We start from the raw sequence: 21893 nt of genomic DNA on the forward strand, positions 1-21893 counted from the left end.
TTATTTCAGCTAAAAAACATGTTGAAAGCAATATTTCAGTCAACTTTTCACTTTACATTCCTATCCGAGTTCTTGGTTTTGTAATAATCTTTCTTCCTTTTTCCAGTTATAAAAACTTTTGAATGCTTATTGTGTATATTTCTTTCTAATTTCAAAACTTTGACATATTGCCAAACAGTTATAGTGTTTATACTGTTATTGTTGTGAAAATAAGTGGGTCCTAAATGCAATGCAAACACTAACCTTGTAAACATCATCAGGTCTTGATGGCAGACTTCTCAAATACATTTCTGCTCAGTGACACAATAATAATTCAAGTAACATGGGGTGATAAAACAAGAATGTGCCACCACCTTTTAGAGATGTCTGTTTTGTTTTATTAAGTAATGCTGAAGAAACAGCAAAGAAGGTTTCTACAGATGTAACCTGACCTCCAAATGTTAATTGTAAAACTGCATAGAATACAGGGAGCTCTATGCTGTGCCAGTGACTTATGACACATCTATTGTTGGTAGTTGAGCATGAAATGTGTAATGCTAAACATGGCTGAAGGAAACAGTTGAACTCCATGTAGTCTGTAAAATGTAATACTGCCAGAGTTAGATGTCCGTTGCTTCACTGGAGGAAATGAGAGTACCATGACGGCTGATTCACTTGCTAGGAAGTTGGAAGAAAAAAAATAGGGGAGGTCAGCATTATGAATAACTGCAAATCCTGTTTACCAAAAGTATGTGGACACCTAAAAGTTACACCCATATGTGACTGCTGAATACCTACCTTCAAAACCTTGGCCAGTAATAGCCTCCACTCTCCTAGAAAGGTTTTACTAAAAATTAAAAGAAACAGGAATATGCTCTCATTCAGCCACAGGAACAATGATTGTCGCTACTAATGTTGGATGATAAGATCTGGCTGTGTTGCTGTGTTAAAATTCATCCCAAAGGTCTTAAGTAGGGTTGAGGCCGCACATCTGAGCAGGCCAGACAATTCAACCCACAGAAAAATCAGAAACCTCTTCCTTTATGGACCTGCTGAAACAGGAAAGGGTGTTCCCTAAGCTGCTGCCTTAAAGCTGAAAGTGCAGTGTTAAAATACCATTGTATGCTGAAGCATTAATATGCCCCTTGGCAAATATGTGGATATACTTTTGACCCTATACTGTGTAAGAAAGCTGCAGTAATTTGATTTGGACAGCAGGGGTCCTGTTTGAGATCCTGGAGCTCTTCTCCTAGATCAACTTGTCACCCCCTGCTGGCACACAAACGACATCAAATACTCACACAACACAACAAATGCCAGGACAAATAAGCTAAACAGCTGTTTAAGGAGAAAGAAATCAGTTGAAAATGAAGACTTAAATTTATTTATTTTCTAAAATCACATTTCAGTTTGTAAGCACTGTAATATCTGTAACATTTATCTTTACATACATGTTTTCTTAATCCTTTTAAATCCTTGGTCAAACTGGTAATCATGTCATGTTGATGTGGTCATTGTTTATCGAAGAATAAAGGTGTTTTAAAAGTTAAATAATCTATTTCTCCTTGTTTCTCTTTCTCTCTCTCTCAAATCAAGTAAGCTATGATCCATAGTAAAATGTTACTGTTTAATTCAAATAACATCCATAAAGTTAATTAATAGTATTCAGAATTCAACTGTACTGGTGACTGGATGACATATGAATCAGTAGTTAACACATTCAGAGGAAATGGATATCAAACAGTATAAAGTCATTGAAATTAAACTTAAAACAATATACATAAATGTCTCCCACAGATGTAATTGTCTACTAAATTATGTGCACACTGCCAGGGTATTCAGAGTGTCCTGAAACAAAACTTCAACCATTTCCTGAAAAGCATATTTGCCCATTATATAAACAAAACAGAAGAAAACACAACGTTCTCCCAGCGTTGTGAAGTCATGACCCGCCCGTCTCTTCATCTGATTGGTTAGCATTCGGTGACTGCGTTGTTTTGATTGGTTAGGTTAAGTCATTAGGAGTGTGATTGGTTAGGGTGAGGGCGAAAATGTCAGGCTACGCCAATCAGAGACAGAGAAGGGCGGGTCATGCCTTCGCTAGCCGTCGCGTTGAAGACGTGAGTTCTGACCAGCGCGGAATTTAAAAAAAAAAGGTATTTATTGTGGACGGTTAGTTTGTAGCTAACACTTAACAGTAACTATTTGGCTTGGTAACGTTATATTAGAAATACAAAACAGACTTAAGGTGAATTTCATGTATTTTCGTACGCTTTGGTGTTGGTGACGTAATCAAAGTGCACCCGCTTTGTTTGTAGTTCTATACCGAACTATCTTCTTCTAAAAACACTGACATTTTAGGTATTGTACCGTAAACTAGCTGCAGAAAGATACGTCTTCTACATTCTTCGAGTTACCACCAGTATTTCTGCCTAAGTTTAAACGTGTGGAGTACAACGCTATCGTTGCTGTTAGTTAGCCAACAAGCTAGCATGACATAGTTTGGTTACATTGCTAACACACCGTTAATCTTGCAGGTAACTGGGTGAAATAACGGTCCAGAATGGAAGTGTCTTTCCTCCAGAGGACGTTGGATTGTCTGTCCTCACGGAGTCTGAGAGTACAGACCGAGGAGGCGGCTCCCGTCGCTGTCACTGCCCTTCAGAGATACATGTGTGAGCCAGCTGAGGGGCAGCCGCTCGACAGCTACAGCTACGACGTGACGGTCACTGACGGAGTCTGCCGAGCCAAGTGCTTTGTTCACCCTAGTTTAAACCATCTAGTGCACACAAACATCCTGAGGACTGGGGTTGACATCTACATCACGCAGGGCTCGTTTGTTTACAACGAGAGGAGACTGGGACATGGTTTCATTTGCATTGAAAAGCTCAGATGTGCTGCAGGGAGGTCAGCTGTCCTGCCTCTTATAAAGGATGTCAGCGCACTGCCCATGCTGTTCAAGCATGGCATGGAGAGGAGTGTGCTGCTGCAAAGTGATGTTCCTCTGCAGGTGAGCCGCAAACATTACCTGTCCCTGTGGAACAATGATGATCCAGAGGGAGACATCTGGACCTCAGGGTGTCCCCCATCAGACACAGTGCTGGACGGTGAGATACTATGATGATCCCTCTGCCTCACACAGATCTGTTTTACATTGACTGATGTATCTATTGTATTGACTGATGATCACTGATGTGGACTTTGCTACTTGGGGTTTCAGCCTCAGGGCTGGAGGAAAAGGACCAAAGCAAATGCCACAATATGTTTGACCCAGTGCCTTGCATGCATTAATTTGACAATATTTTTAGGATGGCAGTTGGTGCTGTCAGAATATGTTTAAATACAAGACAAATGAGAGGATTTAATGAGTTGGAGATGATGAGCCATGCATTATAACCCCTAACCCATATAACAATATGCACCATCATTCATAAAGCCAATACGATTGATATTATATATCTGCCACATGGACTCTATTCATTATTCAGTCTTAACTAGACACAGTAGGAACACAGTTGTTGATTAGAATAGATGCACTGGCACCCTGTCCAGTAAAGCCAACGTATCTCCCTTGCAAAATCTTTTTTTATATTACTTCTCATGACCTTTGGCTGTGAATGTGTGTTGTCTCCAATGTCTTCTCTTCAACAGTGTCCAAGATCACTCTTCTATGTAGTCTGGAGTCATGCTTTAGAAACGCATGGAAACCTCTCCCTCTACTAGTGAAGATAATACACAAATCCAGGTTAAGATATTATGGGAAGTTTGGGCTGAAGATTGATTACCCCTACCAGGTGAGTTTAACTTCCCAAGAGATTCTGTAGCAAGATTCTGAAGAGGATCTCGCCTCCGTATTTCTTATACAAATTTTAAATGTGTGTCATATTTCAGGCATACTTTGAAGTTGCTGACCAGAGTGGGACAATGTCCCTCGTACTCTGGAACGAGCTTTGTCCAGATTTTTACAAGAGACTGAACGTGGGCACAGTGTTGTACCTCCAGAATTACACCTTGAAGCAGAGTTATTCAAACCGGTCACACCCGCAGATGGACCACCACAGAATGAAGACCTTTAGCTCTATTGGTACGTACACAACTACAGACCACACAGACCTATTATGAAGTTCAAAACCAAAGCAGTGTATAATAGTATTTCCTTTGTTTTTTTGTCTGAAAATGTTGTACAGTGCTAAGATATGTGACTTGTGTTATCTCCAATTTGTTATCAGTTGCAGGACTCTGTTCATAAATGCATGTTTCTATAAAGGCTTAGATAGTTTGGAAAATGAAAGTAAAGTTTTCCATGTTTTAAAAGTTATTATAAAAGAGTTTTGTGTAGTTTCGTAACTCTCTGTAACGTAATGTCTTCATATGTATTTCTCTAAGAAATCTGCCTGAATGCTCGCAACCCAGCTTCGGTCATCACTGTGGTCTCACCAAAGAGTGTCCTGCCTCAGTGGGGATTGCCTGAGGTTTCCTACCAGTTCATCACCAGGTAATGAATTGGTTATTGTTTAACATTTGTCTGTCTCTATCAGGTGCTTAAAGCTACTAAAAGGAACTTTTATTAGAGGCATCCGTATTAAATTGAGACTGTTTCATAATCAGTTAAAAGTTACTTGTAGTAAGTTATAGGTGAGAATGCTCTGCTATTCCGATTATATCTTTTTTAACCCCAACCCTATTTCCCCATGTTTTGTGTCTAAATGGCTGAGAGGGAGAACGATTTTTGAAATTGGTCCAGTATTGCATGAAACTGTTGTAGCCAGGAGTGGCGAAATGAGCTGCAATGTAATCCTTGTGGGTAATATCATATCGTCGAAGTATGTCCACTAAAAGTGCTTGTTTTTGCGGCTGACAGGCTCAAATTGTTATTTTAATTGTCTGACAACATAATAGAAAGGATCCCTACAGAGATGCCCCTTTTTGTTAATGATTAAGATCCACCAGACTCCATTTGTAGAAACGGTTATTTTATTGCTGTAAAACACACTTTATTCAAACTCGACAGAAAAACAAAATACAACTCACCAAAACCAACTGGTCTGGCCAAAATAAACCCTGAATTCACCAAGTTAGATGTGAAAACACTCTGGAGGAATGAAAACAGGAAAGGTTTCTGTAATCTCACAAAATATTATGCATTGACAGACATCAAATTTTGATATAAACTTAAAATATTTTTTTAAATAATGCTAGTATGGTAGAATATAATCCCGTAGATAAGCAAATATACACAGTATGATAACTGTCAGTCTTCATACCACAGTTAACCTTGAAACGTGTATAATGCTGCAACCCTTTTTGTCACTGTTGGACACAAAAACATGGGAAAATAGGTCTCAGGCTGAAAAATATTGAAGTTACCTTCATATCAAACTTAATATTGTTTTTTTTATACAGCATTTCCTAGCCAAGTCATGTTCAAAAACAGCTTCATGTCATTTATGTATCTCACAGGTCAGAGTTGGAGAACGTATCCAACAATTCTGCATGTGATGTCATTGGTTTGGTGACATTTGTTGGTCGTGTTGAAAGAGTGAAGAGTAAAGGGAACAAGGGTAAGAAATGTTCATATTTTATCTAGAAACTGGACTTTTTAAAAACTGAAGTAATGCTAATTAAACTATGCTGACTGACTATTATCAATTAGGTCCAGAAAAATACTGGACATATCGCTGGATACACGCAGTGGACGGAACATCTGGCCACCCGTTTATCCTGGAGGTGTTTTCCTCATCTCAACCTGAAATCTTCAGTCGTATACGCCCCAGTAAGTCGACTGTTTCAGCTCCTGTCTGACAGCTCTGTAGGCGTTTTCACTTAGTTCGTTTACTGCATAACCATCTCCTCCACAGTGACCTACCTGGTGTGCACTCAGATGAGAGTCCGTCAAGTGGAAAACTCGTTGCCCTACCTCACAAGCAGCTGCGAGACGGAGACGTTCATCACAGGTTTGCAAAGCTGCTACAATAAATAGCTAATAATCTACATATATACAGTATGGTGACGGTGACTGTATATTATCTGTCTTCACAACAGACTACCACAAAGGTCAGCCATATGTGAATGAACCCAAAGTGAAGAGCTTCCTCCAGTGGACCAAAACTCTGAAGGACAATGATGTCCTCCCGAAGACTGCAGTTGGTGGTCAATACTGTTACCCCCGCCCCCCACAGAAATGTACCCAGTCAATGTCAGATCCCTCAGGTGAGGGGAAAACACAGAATGGTTCTTTTTTAATGTGTTTTCCAGTTTAAGAACATACTCGCACGCTTAGATTTCAGGACAGTTTTATTTCAGAATGCACCACTTACCTGCAGAAAAAAAGATCAATTTTTTATGATTTCAGGGCATGAAGGATGACCTCCACCTCAGCACTGAACCATAATGAGATTCTTTCGGTTCTCTTGTGGGTGGCAGGAATCCAATAAAATCTGGGTCAGCATTCTCATGCAGTTCTGCAACAAGATACAGCATAGTTTACTGAACACCTGCTCCGTTTCTGTCTCGATGCAAAGTCACAGAGCGTTCGTCTTTGTACATTTTATTTGAGTTTTTAAAGGATATTCTTTCAAGCCACCCATAAGAAGACAGTTTATAGACAACATTATGTCCTGCATCTAAAATTCTGCATCCTCCAGGGAAAGTGAATTGGTTTAACTGTCATGTAGACCTAAAACCATTCTGCTCTATCCTCAGCTCAAGCTCCTCTGGTTGCCGCAGCTGACTTGAAGAGGGAGCTGGAGACCCTGCAGTACAGGGAACATAAAAGACTTGCCATTCAAGGACAGATCACAGCAGTGCGCTACATGAAATGCCCAAAGACCACACAGCCTCAGCAAACACAAGAGAACGAGGTATTAGACGTGATTTCAAAGCATCTTTTAAAGAGCAGTGACTATTAATGCTATAAATTAAGTCAACTGGTGTCCTGCAGGTGCCAGATGTTTCTAGTGATGTGCGAGAACAAGCTGTATCCGACACACACAACGATCCCTCGACAGCTGAGCAGACCTCAGAGGCCAGTTCAGCGTCTCCCTCTGTTGAGGAAATCTCAGGAAAAAGGAGGAAAAGGGGAATTCCAACAAGGTGTGATTTGACTCCTGGCTGTCAGATGTGTGAGCTTGATAGAGTTGCAACTAACAGTTATTTTTATAATTGATAAATCTGCCGATCATTTTCAAGATTGTCAATTAATCTTCCAAAGTAGCGTCTTCAGATTGCTTCTTTTGTCCAACCAACCTTTCCAAACCCAAAGACTCTTCATTTACTATTATAAATGACAGAAAAAAGCAGCAAACACTTGTATTGAAGAAGCTAAAACCACCCAATGTTTAAAATTTTTGCCTGAAAAATGGCTGAAACAATTAATCGATTAACAAAATAGTTGGTGATTAATTTTCTGTCAATAGACTAACTGATGAATTGACTTATTCTTGCAGCTGTATTTGATATTAAATCATTTAAATGTTTAAATTAAGTGTAATGTATCAACATGTTTTCCAGAGAAGCCAAGCGCACCTCCTTGACTCGTGGTAGCGTTCCTGCAAAAAGGTACTGCAGATTCAGCTGGTAGTGTTCACCAGTAACCTACTTCAACTGTTCTGAGCTCATTTGTTTCTGCTCCTACAGGAGGGCTGGACTTGAAACTACCGCGCAGGAAGAAAAGGACAGCGACTCTGACTCTGAGGAGGCTCACAATGTGGAAGGTGCATTACTGGAGCTACAGCTTTACTTAAGAGTAACTTGCATGTTCTCACACTGATGTTTGTTTCCTCCAGACTCTGATGTTTTGTCTTGGGAAAGCAGCAGCTGGCTGGAGCAGCAACAAGAAGTGAAGGAACAATTATGTCAAGGCGCTCTGTACCAGGACAGCATCTCTCGAAGGTTCACGTTTGATGAAAAGGACGTCCTCCTGCAGTGGGGTAACCTTCAGCCGACGCGGTGGGCACCAGAGCAGACCACTGATACCATCCCACCTGTTGTCTGTCAGGGATACTACCAAGTCACAATATTAGGTAAAAGTTTTTCCTGTAGGAAATACTCAAGTGGTAAAAATTAGCTGTCTAATTTGGTTAGTTCTGATGTTGTTGGCAAAGAACAGGGATGACAACTGTCAAAATCAGTTTGCAAGTCTTCCTTGTTTTTTTTACGTTTTGACAGGTATAAACATGCAGATAGCCATCGATGCTGCGTTTTTCCCTATCGTGAGCTCAGATGAGCCCAGGGCTGTAGGTCTTCCTCAGGACCCCCATGGCAACACGATGCTGTCCTGCCTTTCGTCTGGCTTCCTCTGCCCTCTCAGTGACGCTGCCAACCACAGTGAAACAACACTCCCTGAGCCAGGTAGCCACCACACCACCTGTTCAGGAAACAGTCACCACACGCACCTGAGAAGTGTTTTAACACTCCATACAAAGCGTCATTTTTGGGCCAATGTGATAGGAGATGTGAAATGTTTGTCTTGCAGAGGACGTCTTAGAGACAGCCTGTGAGCTGGAGGACATGCACGTCGTATGCATCTTGGACCTTTGTCATCTGGGTGGAGATAAGGTCGAGGTCCTGATCAACAAAATGTACAGAGTGACAGACGATGAGGTTCAGCAGAACTGAAGTATTTGGATTTGTGGAAATATCTTGTAAATATTATCAGCATTCTTTAATCATGTAATTAAGAGATATTTTAGATAAAAGAGTAAAGGAAACTTGGTCCACTTGTTTTGGACCAAACCTCAGTTTGATACTTGTAAATTATGTGATTACCTTTTTCTCCTGTACAGTATGTCTCCAAAAATAGATCAATAATTCTGATTGACCTTTTACGTTTCCTAAATCAACAAACATGGTCTTAAGTTAAGCATCTTTTGAGAGACTTGGTGTAAAACTTGTCATACGTTTATTTAAAGCCAACCTTTTTTTCCTCCATGTCCAGTGGCCTGCTGAGTCTTCTTCATAGGTTAATACTCGTCTGACTTTCTGATGTGAAAATATGGCTTTTCACAGTAAGAACACACAGCTGAGAAACAATCTTGTACATAAATAATCTTCTGTGTAAAGACATTGCTCAGAATAACGATGCATATGTTTAAAAATATTTATTTTCATATATTTCACAATATCCAGGTTGATTTATAAATAATTCAATATAACATAATTAATATCAAGATATTTTAGAATGTAAACTTAATTTGTTAATTTCTTTTAAAACAATATTAACGATATTTTTAAAGCTTATTTTGATGGTAAGTACAGAAAGAAAACAAGCCATACAAGTGACTGTGCAACACCAACTTGAACGCAAATAAAAGCCTCACCTCCTCTAATAAGACACTTCATTATCTGTTACAAAATTACTTTAATTTTAAAATCATGTAACATACATATGTAATCTATTAGACATATAAAATAAACAACTATATAGTTAAATTTTTTTTTACATTCTATTATACAATATATTCAATGTTTGTTTCTGCACTGAAACTGCAGAAATGGCTGTGAACCACCAGGTTTGTTTTGTTCATCTCCTGGCAAATCTTACACAGAAAGCATTGATCTGACTGACCGCCCACACACACATTTAAGGTGTCAGTCGTTATTTTACAAATCAGCAAAAGTACATGTTGAATGTGATTCAAATCACATGCCTTCAAAAACACTCAATGAAAAACCCCATGAACAAGAAAAGCATTCTGAAAGAAAGAAAGAAACAGATGTGCAGAGAGCGACGAGAAAGAAAAGACAGTACCGACTGAGCAGATGGGTTATTTACAATAACTTGTGAAGCAATACACACCGAACAAAAAACAAACTTTAAAAATCATCTTACTCCCAAACATCTTGCGTAGAATGAGGTGATTTGTCCAAAGCAAAACAAATTTAGGGCTTAACTCACATCTGGAACACAATGCATGGACTATCAACATGATTCACTCACAGTTGAGTTTAATGAGCAGAATTTCCCTCCAATAAGAGTGTGACAGCAGCTGTTTTGCTCCTCTGAATGATTAGATGAAGAACAGTCTGAAGGGGAAGTCGCACTGCGAGTGATTGACTGCAAAATTATACATTTTCCTAAAATGTCTTCAGATTTCTTTCAGTAGTTCAAATAAAATTGAATAATGAAAGAAAGAAAAGCTGTAGTCATCTATGGCACCTCTGAGTTGCTGGCTGAGCTCAACTTACATGGGCTGTCTTTAATGTTGCTATGCGGATGCGTAGAAATACATCAAGGGAGACAGAAACCTCCCTCAGCCATCTAAGAATATAGATTTTGACGATGATGTACAATTGCACTTTTTCTGAAAAGCTAAAAAACTGTAACCCCTTAAACTGAAAAGAAAAAAAAAAAAAGTAAAAATGAAAATGTCAGTTTTGGCTGAACTGCCTTTCAAAGATTCAGCTACTGGTCTCATTAGCAGCGACCACACAGCTGGACAGCTGTTCCTGCACCCTGATGAGAACCTTAAAAATTCTGAAATGTCTGAAATTCTGCTCGACGGGGACACAAGGATTGAGATTCTTCATTTCATCTTTCTCCGTGATTGTGGTGAACATACAGAATAAGCATTTACTCCAGAGTTTGTGTTTTCTTATCATGTTTGGGAAAAGGCTAACACTTGCACTACATTCCCATGCAGACAATGTCCTGCTTTAATCACTGTATTCTTCCCTGGATACATCTTTTCTTCTTTTTTTAAAGATACTGCTGATGTCAACTGCTGAAGGAATGTTTGGACATTTTCGTTAAAAAAATATTTCCATATAATTTACATGGTACAATGGCTTATTATACACCTCTATATACATCGTACATCTGTTCTGAAACATTTGAAACAGTATAAATTAACATTCTTCTTTTTCAAATTGACATTGCACATAGGAAAGTGAAAAAACGGCACTGAACGTACATGTTGAGCACTGTCGTCCACCGTGAACAGCACCAGTCTTGACTGACGTAGCTAACTTGAAGGGTGGCTGAGACCAAACTGTCATACTGAGCATGAAGGCTGCTTTTTAATTAAGTGTAGTCATACAGTGAGAATTTGAGGATGTTTTCCAGCTGAGCCATTTGCTATCTGGGAACAACCCATGGGACGAATTTAAAGATTTTTAAATTTAAATGATAATCTCAGACTCTGGCACAGGCAGCTTCTTTGCAGTATACTGTTTCACATTGTCTCTGATTGTCATTAATACAAGAGAGATGTACATACTGTTTATGTTCTTTAGTTTGTTTTCTTCCTGGATATTGTTCACCTGCTAATCCGGCTTAGCCTATACACTCCACACCTCTTTCAGTCCTTCCCTCTTTGATGAATTTGTTACAAGACACCAGGCCGCCAGTAGAGGTAACACATGGGCCTCGATAAATGGTAACTGTCTGAACGTATAAACAGAATACAGTTGGCAGTAGTTAGCAGTTACTCTCTTACGAGTATGAATGTAAGGTGGCCAATTCTTCCGTATTGCACCTTTAAATGAGGAAAAAACTTAAAAGTATAGACCAAAAGCCTCTCGTGGACAGGTTTTGTAAATTAGCATCTTGCTACAAACGCTAAATACAACGCACCTGGTGCTTTTGCATGGTTGTATGTTGCAGTGCCGATGTTACTGTTATTTCCATGTAAAAAAAATAAACTAAACTTAAAAAAAAGAAAAGAACGCACAATACAGCAGTATAACGTGAGCCAATATATGTTATCTTTGTATTTAATATGGCTGTTAAGAGAAAGGAGTGTAGTCACAAGAGCTGATTAGCAGTTGCACAAGATTCCCCCCCAACAAACATTAAATAGTATTTCTCAAAGGACTCCTAAGATTGTCATTCAAAAAGAAAGTTAAATTATGAAAGGAGCCAGATTGTAACATCTTGAAATACTGACAAGGACTCGGCAGAGAACATGATTAACTTCCAGATGTATGAGCAGTCAATGTTTGATACTTTAAATATAGTGTTTCTCTTATCTGCAGCTGTATGATATATTACATAATAATGCATTGGAGGTGAATATATTTTAAACAATATCCACTGGCAATATTTTAGATTTTCGATGAGATCACATTCAGAGTAGGAGGCAAAGTATTGTTTACTTGTACTTTTACTTGGGCTAATTTGGTCGTGATTAGAGTTTACATTTTTGTGACTTCTCACATGGTCAAATAAAGAAAACAAACAAGGTAATACTGTTCACAAATATCCAGGTAGCAGGCAGTTTCCTCAAAATATTTTTTCTATGTCAATTCACCATGCCCACACCTCTGCTGCAGTTTGTTGCACCGCTGAGTATAAAACTAGTTTCTTAATCCAATATATTTTTTTCAAATTTATATGCAATAAATAAACATGAAATTATTTCATTAGGGTTTCAGTAAATAGTTTAAAGAATCTTATTACATACTGTCATACAGAAAGTGTTGAAAAAGATTTTGGACTTACTTAAGTAAAGGTTGCAACAAGCATCCAATATATATTTGTAATATATCCATTACAAATCTAGATGTCTTTTTGTTTATATCTGATGTGGAAAATAATAAATTATGACCTATGAAAATAGAACTTTGTATTCCAAATGGACCTGAGCTGGATTTTTAAAGCCGTAATCAGACAAAACCATCAAACCGCACCATGGACGCACCACGGTTAAAGGCACAAAGTTTCCCCCCTCTGCTAACTCGTCTATCACCTAAGTACTGCAGAGCTCACCAGAAGCACCTAGAATCAGGACTTAAGAGCTTTGTTTGTTATCGTTCTCAGTGAGAAGCGGTGCGATAGTTGTAGCACCCCTTCTTCTGTCCCAGATTGAGGCTTTAAAAATCTAGATAGACCTTTCTCATAACTGAATATCCCCCACGGCTTCCCAGTGCAGCGTGTTGCGTATGAATTCTTACCAAACCTGACCTTTAGATATGACGGTCGTCTCACTGCTGCATGTTTCACCATACAGCCCCTCTCTTGTGACTTATCATGAACATACATGCGAGTAAATCATTGATTTGGGAACAAAATGGAAGCGACGTCTGATGGCTGCCGACTGAAATACACTTTCATGTACACAAATCCCTTTATGAGATGAGCCACTTTCACTGGAGCTGAAAAATTTGACTTGATGATTTGATGTCACTGGGGAGGGGTGTCGAGCTGTAGGTTTGAAAACTAATCTCACTATTGAGCCGTCATTAGTGAGGGGAATAGAATATTAATTCACAGGCAAAAATAAATATTCTACTTTTGGGTAGGGGGGTGGTACCAAAGTGCAAACAGACACTTAGTAGGAAACTCTCTTTGTTAGAAGTCTATTGAGAGCTTTGATAATCCACTTGTTCTGGCAGTTTCACCGGTTGATGCCTGAGTGTGACGCTAAGGTCCAGCACCTCAGAATCTCCACAGATCCCCGCAGGTGACGTCAGGCCGGTGCGGCCTCTGCTTGTGGTTTTTTACTCCACGTACGAACACACCGGCTTCCTCTGAATGGGCAGCTTCTCATCAAAAGTAAGGTCGCTAGAAGCATTCCCACTGGCGTCAAGTTTGACTTCCAAATGCCACAACGTGCTGCCGTCTACACGGCGACAACACACGGGGCGATCTCGGCGCTCTAACAATAGTCCACAGCGCTACCGAGTCAGCATATTTCGGAAGTCTGAAACACTGCTAGTCTGGTTTTGGGAATGTTGGTATTGCCTTTGTTGCTGCTGTGCCTGCTGCTGCTGCTGCTGCTGCTGCTGTGCTTGCGGCACTTGCTGTGTTTGCGACTGCTGCTGGATGTATCCCACAGTGCCTTGCTGCGGGACATTAGCGGTGTGTAAGAATGTTGGAGTAGATCCACCTTGTACAAGTCCTTGAGTCATCTGTGGACACGACAGAGAACATATAAGTTTACATCTGGGAAATCAGTGTAAACATGAGTGCTATATCTGGCTATTGACTTCACAAGAGGGTTGTAAACACATGTCTGGTTTTATTTCAACATCTACACATCATTCAGTCACTACTGAATCATGAATATAGCCAATACTTCCTGATGTGGCCAAAGTCTGTGTGGGTAATACATTCTAAGACTAGTGCATACAAGGGGATCATTGTTGGGACTGCACAAACATTTTTGGGCTGGAAAGGGGGTTAAATCTCAACCATATGTCTGACTTTTTAATAAAGCAAGACCCCCACCCCAGAGTTACTGATATTCAGTTTGGACCCTCCACTTCGTTTGGAAAAAAAGCAAAGAAAAACAGTGATTTGTTACAGTGCCCGAATCAAACATTAGGAGTGAAATTACAACAGTGCATCCTGTTTACTGAGCATTCCAGTTGCTCTCCATGAGCTACTAAATCTTTTATTACCACTCTCACCGAATGAGTGAAAATGGACACAAGCTGCTGAAGAGCCTGAGCACAGTAATATTCGTTTCCATTAGTGAAACAGGTTGGGTTGTGCTGAAGATTATATTGTAGTTTAACTCTGTATGACTTTAAACTTGAGTGTAGTTCTGTAATAATGCAGAATAAAGGGAAGGCAACTGTTGGCTAGTGAAAAAATCATGTGCATTGCTACTGTTTCTCCTGACTGGCATATACTAGCTACTAGAGGATAAAGCCTTGATACACAGGAATGTTTCTGATGTAACTATTCCATCTGTTTTTAATAGTGAATCTCATAAGAAAAGGATGACATAAAATCCAAAAGGTACACTTTGTTTGAATAAGATTGACATTACACCTGTGATAAACACGAAGGATTCTTTATGAACGAATATGACTGTTGTCATTATGCGTCATTCGGTCAATTATGTCACTTTTTTATGGGTTTAGGGTCAGGGTTAATTGACGAAGTCATTCAAAAACACTCAACACTGTTCATGAAAGGTGTCATGTTATACAAATGTCAGTCAGCACACCCCTTCAAAATCAGGCCACCCTTCCGTCAGCAAAATAAAACATAATCTGCACCCAGTAATTTTTGTACAGTCCCTCATGCCTGTATGCCTTTAACAATATTTTCCAAAACTAAAAGTGAACGCTTCAGAGACTGAAGCATCTATGGTCTCTGTGTCGAGGGATTTAGGTAAGCTTCTTATAAAGTGTGTTTTTACACCAGACTCACACTATTTATCTGTGGTAAGGTTTTTTTAACAGCTGGTGACTTGTGTGGTCCCTTCTGGAAAAAGATGATAAACAAATCTGGTTTAACACAATCCAATATCTGACCTAATGCATTTTAGACCACATCACTCTTAGTTAGCTTGTTTCTGTGGTAACTAGAGATGCAAATGCAGTGAAAAACCTAGAATGATTATAAATTAGTAAATAATGCAACAATCCATAAAAAATTTCTTGAATAAAAGACAAATATGTTTCTAGAGACACATAATAATGCTGCATCACGACACAGCAGACAGGTGTTGTACCTGAAAGAACTGCTGCGGCTGCTGGAGCTGCAGGGAGTGCTGAGAAGCCTGAGGCTGAGCGTGGTAGGTCGACTGGGACTGGTTTGTGATGAAAGTGTTGTGTGGGATCATGATGGGGGACGTAAAGACCGGGGAGGGCACGAGGACGGCGTTGCAGTTGACCTGTTGCATGGAGAACGGAGGGGCGATGATCTGCTGCTCCAACGTGTATCTGTGTGGAGGGCACGAGGAGGAACTCAGGCACGATATGAACAACAAACCGACTGGTGCGATTTTGTGTGGGTAGTTTAGTTATACTCACATGGTTTGAGAGATGCCCATGTTGCACTGGGAAGGCTGTGTGGTGACACTGCTAGTGGGAACCAACGTCTGCATTGGCTGGTTGAGGAGCATGCTGCAGGAAATCATAAAATCTGTTATTGGAAGAACTCAAGCTGTACTGTGAACAAAACAAACTCTGAAGCGCGATGTCAAAGTGGCTCGCTCTTTCAGGGCTCTCACCGTAGTTGACCATCTTGGTTGAACTCGCCGTCCGTGTGTCTTTGGTTTGCGTCCTGCAGAGACCTCGTGTTGGTCTGGGAGAACATCATGGGGTTGCTGTAGAAGGGCATGGTCAGACTCGTGTTCGTCTGCACAGGCACACTAACTGCTGACTGCCCGCTCCGCGCAATTCTCTGCTGGACCTACGATGAAACCAAGGAAAAACACAAAGCATTTAAATACTAAAGAGGACACAAGTCAAGTTAAATCAACACTTAATATGCTGATGCTTCCTTCCTACAAGATTCAGTATTATCCTCTTAACATTAGAGGAAAGCTTTCCAAACAGCTGTGTTCTGACAGTTTTCTGACAATTTAGTTGGGACTTGTACAACTCTGTACCTGTGACGAGGGCGAGCTGCTCTCTCTCAGCAGGGAGTGAGGGGATGAGCTGTGGGCCCCACAGGACGGCGGTTTGGGATGGCCTGAGAGTTGCCTGATCACCCCTGACTGGCTCTGCTGGGCTGGCCTGCCCGAGCCCTGCTGCTGCTGCTGCTGCTGCTGCTGTTGCTGCTGCTGCTGCTGCTGCTGCTGCTGCTGCTGCTGCTGTTGCTGCTGCTGCTGCTGCTGCTGCTGCTGCTGGCCAAAGTCATTGTGGATAGGCTGCTGTAACAACATCTTATGCACACATAAACAGAAAATATTAATTTATCCTTCATTTAACTACAAAAATAAATTTCCCTGCATATTATAAAACAGTCAAGTATAGCCGAAAATGTCCAAAAATGTTGCTCTGCACATATTGTACAAACATATAAACCTATAGAGACGTTTTACAACTTCTTGTACAAACACTATAACATACCCATAGCGTAATGTACGTGTAATGGGGATGGGCATTTCAAGAAAAAATGCTATTCGACAGCCACTGGGAGCTATTTGTAGATTATTCAAAGACCGAAACCCTGGGCAAGGAGGTATCGCGTTATTTCAAGTTGCTGGTAAAAACAAGGGGGAAAAAAGTGAAAAGATATTTTTTGAGACAAAATCATAGTTGTATGAACTATACAAAATGTTTAGTTATCTCCAGTTAGACAGTTACACTACAAGTAATCTGGCACAACCCTGTGTAGTGGTTAGAGTACTTGTGGCTGAACCAGTTAGTGCTGGCCTCTTGGTGGGGCCATTCCACCATCATTGTGAGTGGGTAGGCAACACAAGTTTACAATATGTAGGAAGAATGAGTAGGATTTTAAAAAAAGAAAACGATGTATAGACTCATATAAATATCATCCCCTGTCACGTATGACCCACTAGAAGTGTGTGGCAGTGTCTGTATCTGTGGAGCTCTGCAGAGATCTGTGGAGATCTGTGTTCGGGGCGTTTCTTGGCGTCAACCTTTGATCAGTGGTTGTGTGGCCCCGAGCCAATTAAAAACCCAAGGTGTGAGGGCTGCAGGTGGTCAGGAGGCGTGCACTTCTGGTGCTTGAGGCATGAAAGTGGGGCCAACTTTGAATGTTGTGTTTACAAATTGCAACAAATCCTACTCGTTCTGCCTCCAACAACTGATATATAAATACCTAATAATTTATTTTGTCCAGATGAAAGTCTTCTTATTTAAGAAAAAAAAAAAAAAAAAAAAAATCAAGTGTTTCCTAATGTACAAAACAACACTTCTTGTCTTTGTCTTCATAATTACTTCAGAGTTGTTTTTTCTTGTATCTCTGTGGGAGCGTTACCTGGAGATTAGCGAAGTGAAGCTTCTCCTTAATGTCGTGCAGCTCCTGCTGTTGCGTCTTAATGTCAGCTTGCAGAATGCGCGTCCTCTCCTCCAGCTGTTCCTTCAGCTGGTTCATTACACAGAGCTGAGGCTGTTGCAGCTCATACATGGACGACTGTGACTGCTGCTGCTGCTGTGTTTGCTGTTGCTGGAAAGACACGATCCAAAACATTATCTTTGTTTTCTTAAGGAGCTACTGGAAATGGAGTTTTGATAAGTTGAGTCATTTGATGGTTTATTTCAAGCAAATCAAGCACTTTGTCTGTGAAAGAGGTCAGGAAATGATTTCTTTCTGGGAAAAATCTAAGCAATATGTGGAGAGCTACAACAAAAAACATATTTCAGATACTTATTCTTTTTTTTTTTAACAGTCTTTCTCACTTGGTTTTATAACACAATCCTATAACTGGGCCTGGAGGTAGTGTAGGCACAAGCAACAGATGACATAAACACATACAGCAGCAACAGTCATAACAATAAGACATTGTACACAAACAGATGAGAGGAAGGCAACAGGCAGGAGAAGAAGTCTAAACACTAACCATTGCGGAGTGCTTGCTGCAGGTAGGAGAAAGGGGGAGGCTCATTTGGGGAACGAGGTCAAAGGAATTTTGTCTTTGTGCCAAATTCTACAGGGGAAAACGAAAAAGTTTTACAGTTTAGCACAATCTGTGATAGTGTGTCAACTCTAGAGATAAAACGTTCAGTGGGAAACAACTGCACCAAGACAGACAGACGCATGTAAACATTGTTTAAACTGACCTTTGAACTACTAGGTTGGAGTCTGGCAGATGTCTTCTCTGTCCCGATGGAAGCAGACTGCCATGATGGTGTGCAGGCCTCTGTGTAGGAGTTAGCTGCTGCAGAAGAGACAACAGGTCACTTCTAAACACAGTTCGGTAATGCCGGACTGATATGTTCTGTTAGATCATAATCACTTTTTATTTGTGTTTAATGACAGCTGCTAACTACAACAAAGGCAAGATATGTTTAAAGTCCTGATGTTTGACTCATTTTGTGAGTGGGATACAGTGTCTTATAAATTCTTTAATCTGTCAATCATTCGTCGTCGGTGCAAGAACAACTCCTTTGAGTAAAAGTGATACTTCTCCTTTAAAGATCTTTTTGGCTGCAAAATAAAGAAAATGTTCAAACCCTCCCACTATAGATCTTTTCATAGACACTGTTACAAGGGCATAACATGGCCTGCTGCCTCAGAAGAAGAAGGACTGCAGGCAAGACTCAGGGCTGAAAATAATTACTCAAACTCCTCAACAAAATAGAATTCACATACTTTTCAGTTTTCTATGCTCTATCTATGCTGCATGGAATAAATGGCTGGTACATTTTATTATATATGAATTACAAGGAAATATATCTATATTTTTTTCTGTTTGACCTTTTTTAAAATCATCTTTCTTTTTTGTTTTGCTTTTGGCAAATGCTCCTTAGCTCTTGTACAATTATCTGGACTTCTCTGCATCCATGTCAAAGAGTTCTTTGAAAAATCATCAAAATATAATTATAATTATTATAAAAATACATTAAAATATCTTTTCGTTCTAAACCTTCAAGTTGTTTTTTTAAGCAGAAAGGTGCTTCATTCCTAAAAAAAAAGCAATCCACCGATTGAGCATTACATCTCTAAAATATGTAACATACACATGGATAAAGGTAAGAAAATTGATGCAGCAGAACGTGTTTTTTCATTGTCAAAACCTACATTACCCACAGTCCAACTTGAACACCAAAGATTTTAGTCAGAGATTCAGATGTGTTATGCCAGTAGCAGCTAATGTAACCTCCAGCTTTTAGCCTCAGGCCTAGTAGCAGGCTACAGAGGTCTGATAAGATCACTTCTCTCTAACTCCATACCCCCAGATTATCTTCATTTTCAGACTTGTAATCTTCATCTTCAACTGACACTGACTCAAGTGACATCGCTGATCACTCACTATAGAGATTCAGCTAGAAGCAACAAAAGCAGTGAGTTTTTAGCTAGAGTAACTATAGCTTTTTTTGAGGTAAATTCAGGACAACTTATGAAATGCATTTCTTCTCTGGTTGTATAACAATACCGCTGATTCACGAGCCCTTGATTGCCACCTCATTCTGCCTCTGACTTAAACCCACAAGTTGTGATGCATTCAGTGGAGGTTTTTCATTGGATCCGACGCAAATTAAAGAAGCAGAAAAATTCATCCACTGACTATTTTTCTAAGAGTTTTACGAATATGTCTTTGAAAACAATGAAAGTGCATATATGTGTGTGGGTAAAGAGGAGACAGCAGCTATGTTTATGAACAGCAGCTGTAATGAATCAGCCCCTGTGTATTGTTCCTAAACAGATGCAGATGGAAGTTAAGTGTTTTAGTACATTAGACAGTGGGTGGAGGAGCAGCTGAAGTCAGAGAGACTGGAGGCTCAAACAAACAGGGCATGCCAAAGTAAGCCTTGGAAACATTTCATCATAGATGCCCACCCACATACATTAAGGTAGGTGTTTTATTGACTGCTGGTCTCCTCAGTTACAGAGGTTTTACCTCTGATCACAGAGTCTTCTCAGATCTTTCTCATGTTTATTTCTATTTGAATGACTTCTTTCCAAATTTAAAAAAAGAATGATCCACCAGCGCTATTACTTCTCAACCCAATTAAAGTTTGAGCGCTGTTGCTCCAGTGAATAATGACGAGAGTCAAGGAGTCATAATTTATCAACAACAAAGAAAATCATTTTTTTTAAATAACACAACAGCTACTGGATCCATACAGTTGCAGGATTTCTGTACGTGTTGAGTGAGTTAGCACTTTCGGGAGCAGAGGATGACTCACATGCAGAGTCCGACAGCGCTGTGTGGGAGGACTTCCGGGAGCTGTGGGAGGACACCGAACGTGCACCGCTGTTTCTGTCCCGTGGAGGGTCCAGTGTGGAGCAGATGTCCAAGTACAGCTCCTGAGCCTGGAACACAGAGTAATGTTCAGACTTGAAGATGACGGAAAGGCTGACCTTGTAAACGTCACACACTGAATGTAGAAGGGCATTAAACTCTTACCTTCACTGAAGAGGGAGCTATCTCTGGTGGAGACAGCTCTTCAAAGCCAAACGCTCGCCTCCTTTCAGCTCGCACTTCAGCATAACTGAAAAACAACACATAGAAAGAAAAAAACTAATCTTAATCTTCCCTTTGCAGATGCTAGAGCACAAACAATAAGATACAACAATGAGGCTTACCTGACAACAGTGTGAGTGCAGACAATGAACTCCGGTTTGGAGTTCCACTGGTGGTAAGTGATGTAGTAGTGAGTCTGCAACCAAATCCACTGCTGACCTTTGGTCAGGAAGCGATAGTAGCAGGATTTACCCTTTCCAAACTGCATTACTGAGGAGAGAAAAAAGGACATCAGTGTCACAGGTCAGGGCCTTTTCTGTGCACTACTGCAGTGGAATTATGCATGTAACTATGACCTATTTTACAAAGATGGATTCTTGGATGTGAAGGCGTATGATAAGCAACAGACAGAAGATGACAGAGTGACTTACACTGCTTATGACACTGAGCTATAAGCTCCAAGTCATCCACATGATAGTAATCATAGCCGGAAGTCCCAAGAACCTCGAAGGGTAAGTAGCCGATGATCGGCGAAGCTCTGAAACAAAAAAGATTATAAACATGTAAGAAAGACAAACTCCACTGCTGATTGAAAGAAGAAGGAATCATCACAATCTTTTACCTGTGATCTAAAAACAGGAACTTCCATTCAAGGCTGTGTCTGGAGGTGAATTCATCACAAGGATCTTCCACATTACACAAATCCTAAACAACAAGAGTGGGAAAGTAATTACCACATACAACACATCTCGAAACGGTTTGAGAGGGCATGTTTTGCTGCTTTTAGCAATAGTGCCTGACACTTTTGTTATTACACACTATTTGTAACCTTGACCATTCCAGTATATTGTGGAGAAAAGCTCATGATGAATGTAACTCGTCTGTGGGAGAAACTGTGAAAAATAGTGTAGAGTTCAAAATCAGTATTTGCCCTGGATTTGTTGTATGTCTGAGTATGTGAAGAAAAAAAATATTCCATGCCATATGGTCCAAACTTTACTGTAACACTCATTCCATCTGGCAACTGAGTGTAATCAGTCTCTTTTACATTTTGGAATAAGTAGCAGGGGAGAGTTGAAACCTGTCCAACAGATTTTGCTCTCTGAGCTCAAGCACAGTTTAAGGCTGAATAAAAGGCAC

General features: G+C 40.1%; 2 protein-coding genes across 7 annotated transcripts in view; one reads left to right on the forward strand and one right to left on the reverse strand.

Annotated features, from left to right (window-relative positions):
• The first annotated feature begins 2030 nt into the window (after positions 1–2030).
• Positions 2031–8909, forward strand: radx (RPA1 related single stranded DNA binding protein). Of its 3 annotated transcripts, none has more exons than XM_084373655.1 (16): positions 2031–2135; positions 2517–3086; positions 3631–3773; positions 3871–4063; positions 4366–4474; positions 5440–5540; positions 5633–5752; positions 5838–5933; positions 6022–6189; positions 6682–6839; positions 6902–7071; positions 7489–7536; positions 7615–7691; positions 7764–8000; positions 8146–8328; positions 8453–8909. In XM_084373655.1, the coding sequence occupies exons 2-16, from the start codon at positions 2543–2545 to the stop codon at positions 8593–8595; spliced, it is 2490 nt and encodes an 829-aa protein (XP_084229781.1). In that variant the 5' UTR covers positions 2031–2135; positions 2517–2542; the 3' UTR covers positions 8596–8909. The 3 variants fall into 3 exon arrangements, with proteins under 3 accessions (XP_084229781.1, XP_084229783.1, XP_084229782.1); XM_084373657.1 differs by having other exon boundaries at positions 6920–7071; XM_084373656.1 differs by lacking the exon at positions 2031–2135 and adding an exon at positions 2159–2227.
• A 153-nt stretch (positions 8910–9062) lies between these two features.
• npas2 (neuronal PAS domain protein 2) overlaps positions 9063–21893 on the reverse strand; it is a 48893-nt gene continuing 36062 nt past the window's right edge. For 2 of the 4 annotated variants that reach the window (XM_084373651.1, XM_084373652.1), the window contains 13 exons: positions 21376–21458; positions 21185–21291; positions 20876–21023; positions 20697–20781; positions 20476–20602; positions 18406–18503; positions 18186–18272; positions 17603–17791; positions 16266–16541; positions 15885–16066; positions 15685–15777; positions 15384–15594; positions 9063–13827 (listed from right to left, as the gene is read on the reverse strand). In XM_084373651.1, coding sequence (XP_084229777.1) covers positions 13594–13827; positions 15384–15594; positions 15685–15777; positions 15885–16066; positions 16266–16541; positions 17603–17791; positions 18186–18272; positions 18406–18503; positions 20476–20602; positions 20697–20781; positions 20876–21023; positions 21185–21291; positions 21376–21458 — 1920 coding nt within the window. In that variant the 3' untranslated portion in view covers positions 9063–13593. The remainder of the gene's footprint in view (positions 13828–15383; positions 15595–15684; positions 15778–15884; positions 16067–16265; positions 16542–17602; positions 17792–18185; positions 18273–18405; positions 18504–20475; positions 20603–20696; positions 20782–20875; positions 21024–21184; positions 21292–21375; positions 21459–21893) is intronic. The other 2 variants (XM_084373653.1, XM_084373654.1) reach the window with 2 other exon arrangements.

This window comes from Pagrus pagrus, assembly GCF_965226575.1.
Source record: "Pagrus pagrus genome assembly, chromosome: 14".
NCBI lineage: Eukaryota > Metazoa > Chordata > Actinopteri > Spariformes > Sparidae > Pagrus > Pagrus pagrus.

Bases quoted from the DNA above. Each gene is read 5' to 3' on its own strand.
- radx (XM_084373655.1), top strand. From the start codon at position 2,543: ATGGAAGTGTCTTTCCTCCAGAGGACGTTGGATTGTCTGTCCTCACGG. The intron at 5,541-5,632 runs GTAAGAAATGTT...ATTATCAATTAG, and splicing joins GAAGAGTAAAGGGAACAAGG to GTCCAGAAAAATACTGGACA. The intron at 5,753-5,837 runs GTAAGTCGACTG...TCTCCTCCACAG, and splicing joins CTTCAGTCGTATACGCCCCA to TGACCTACCTGGTGTGCACT.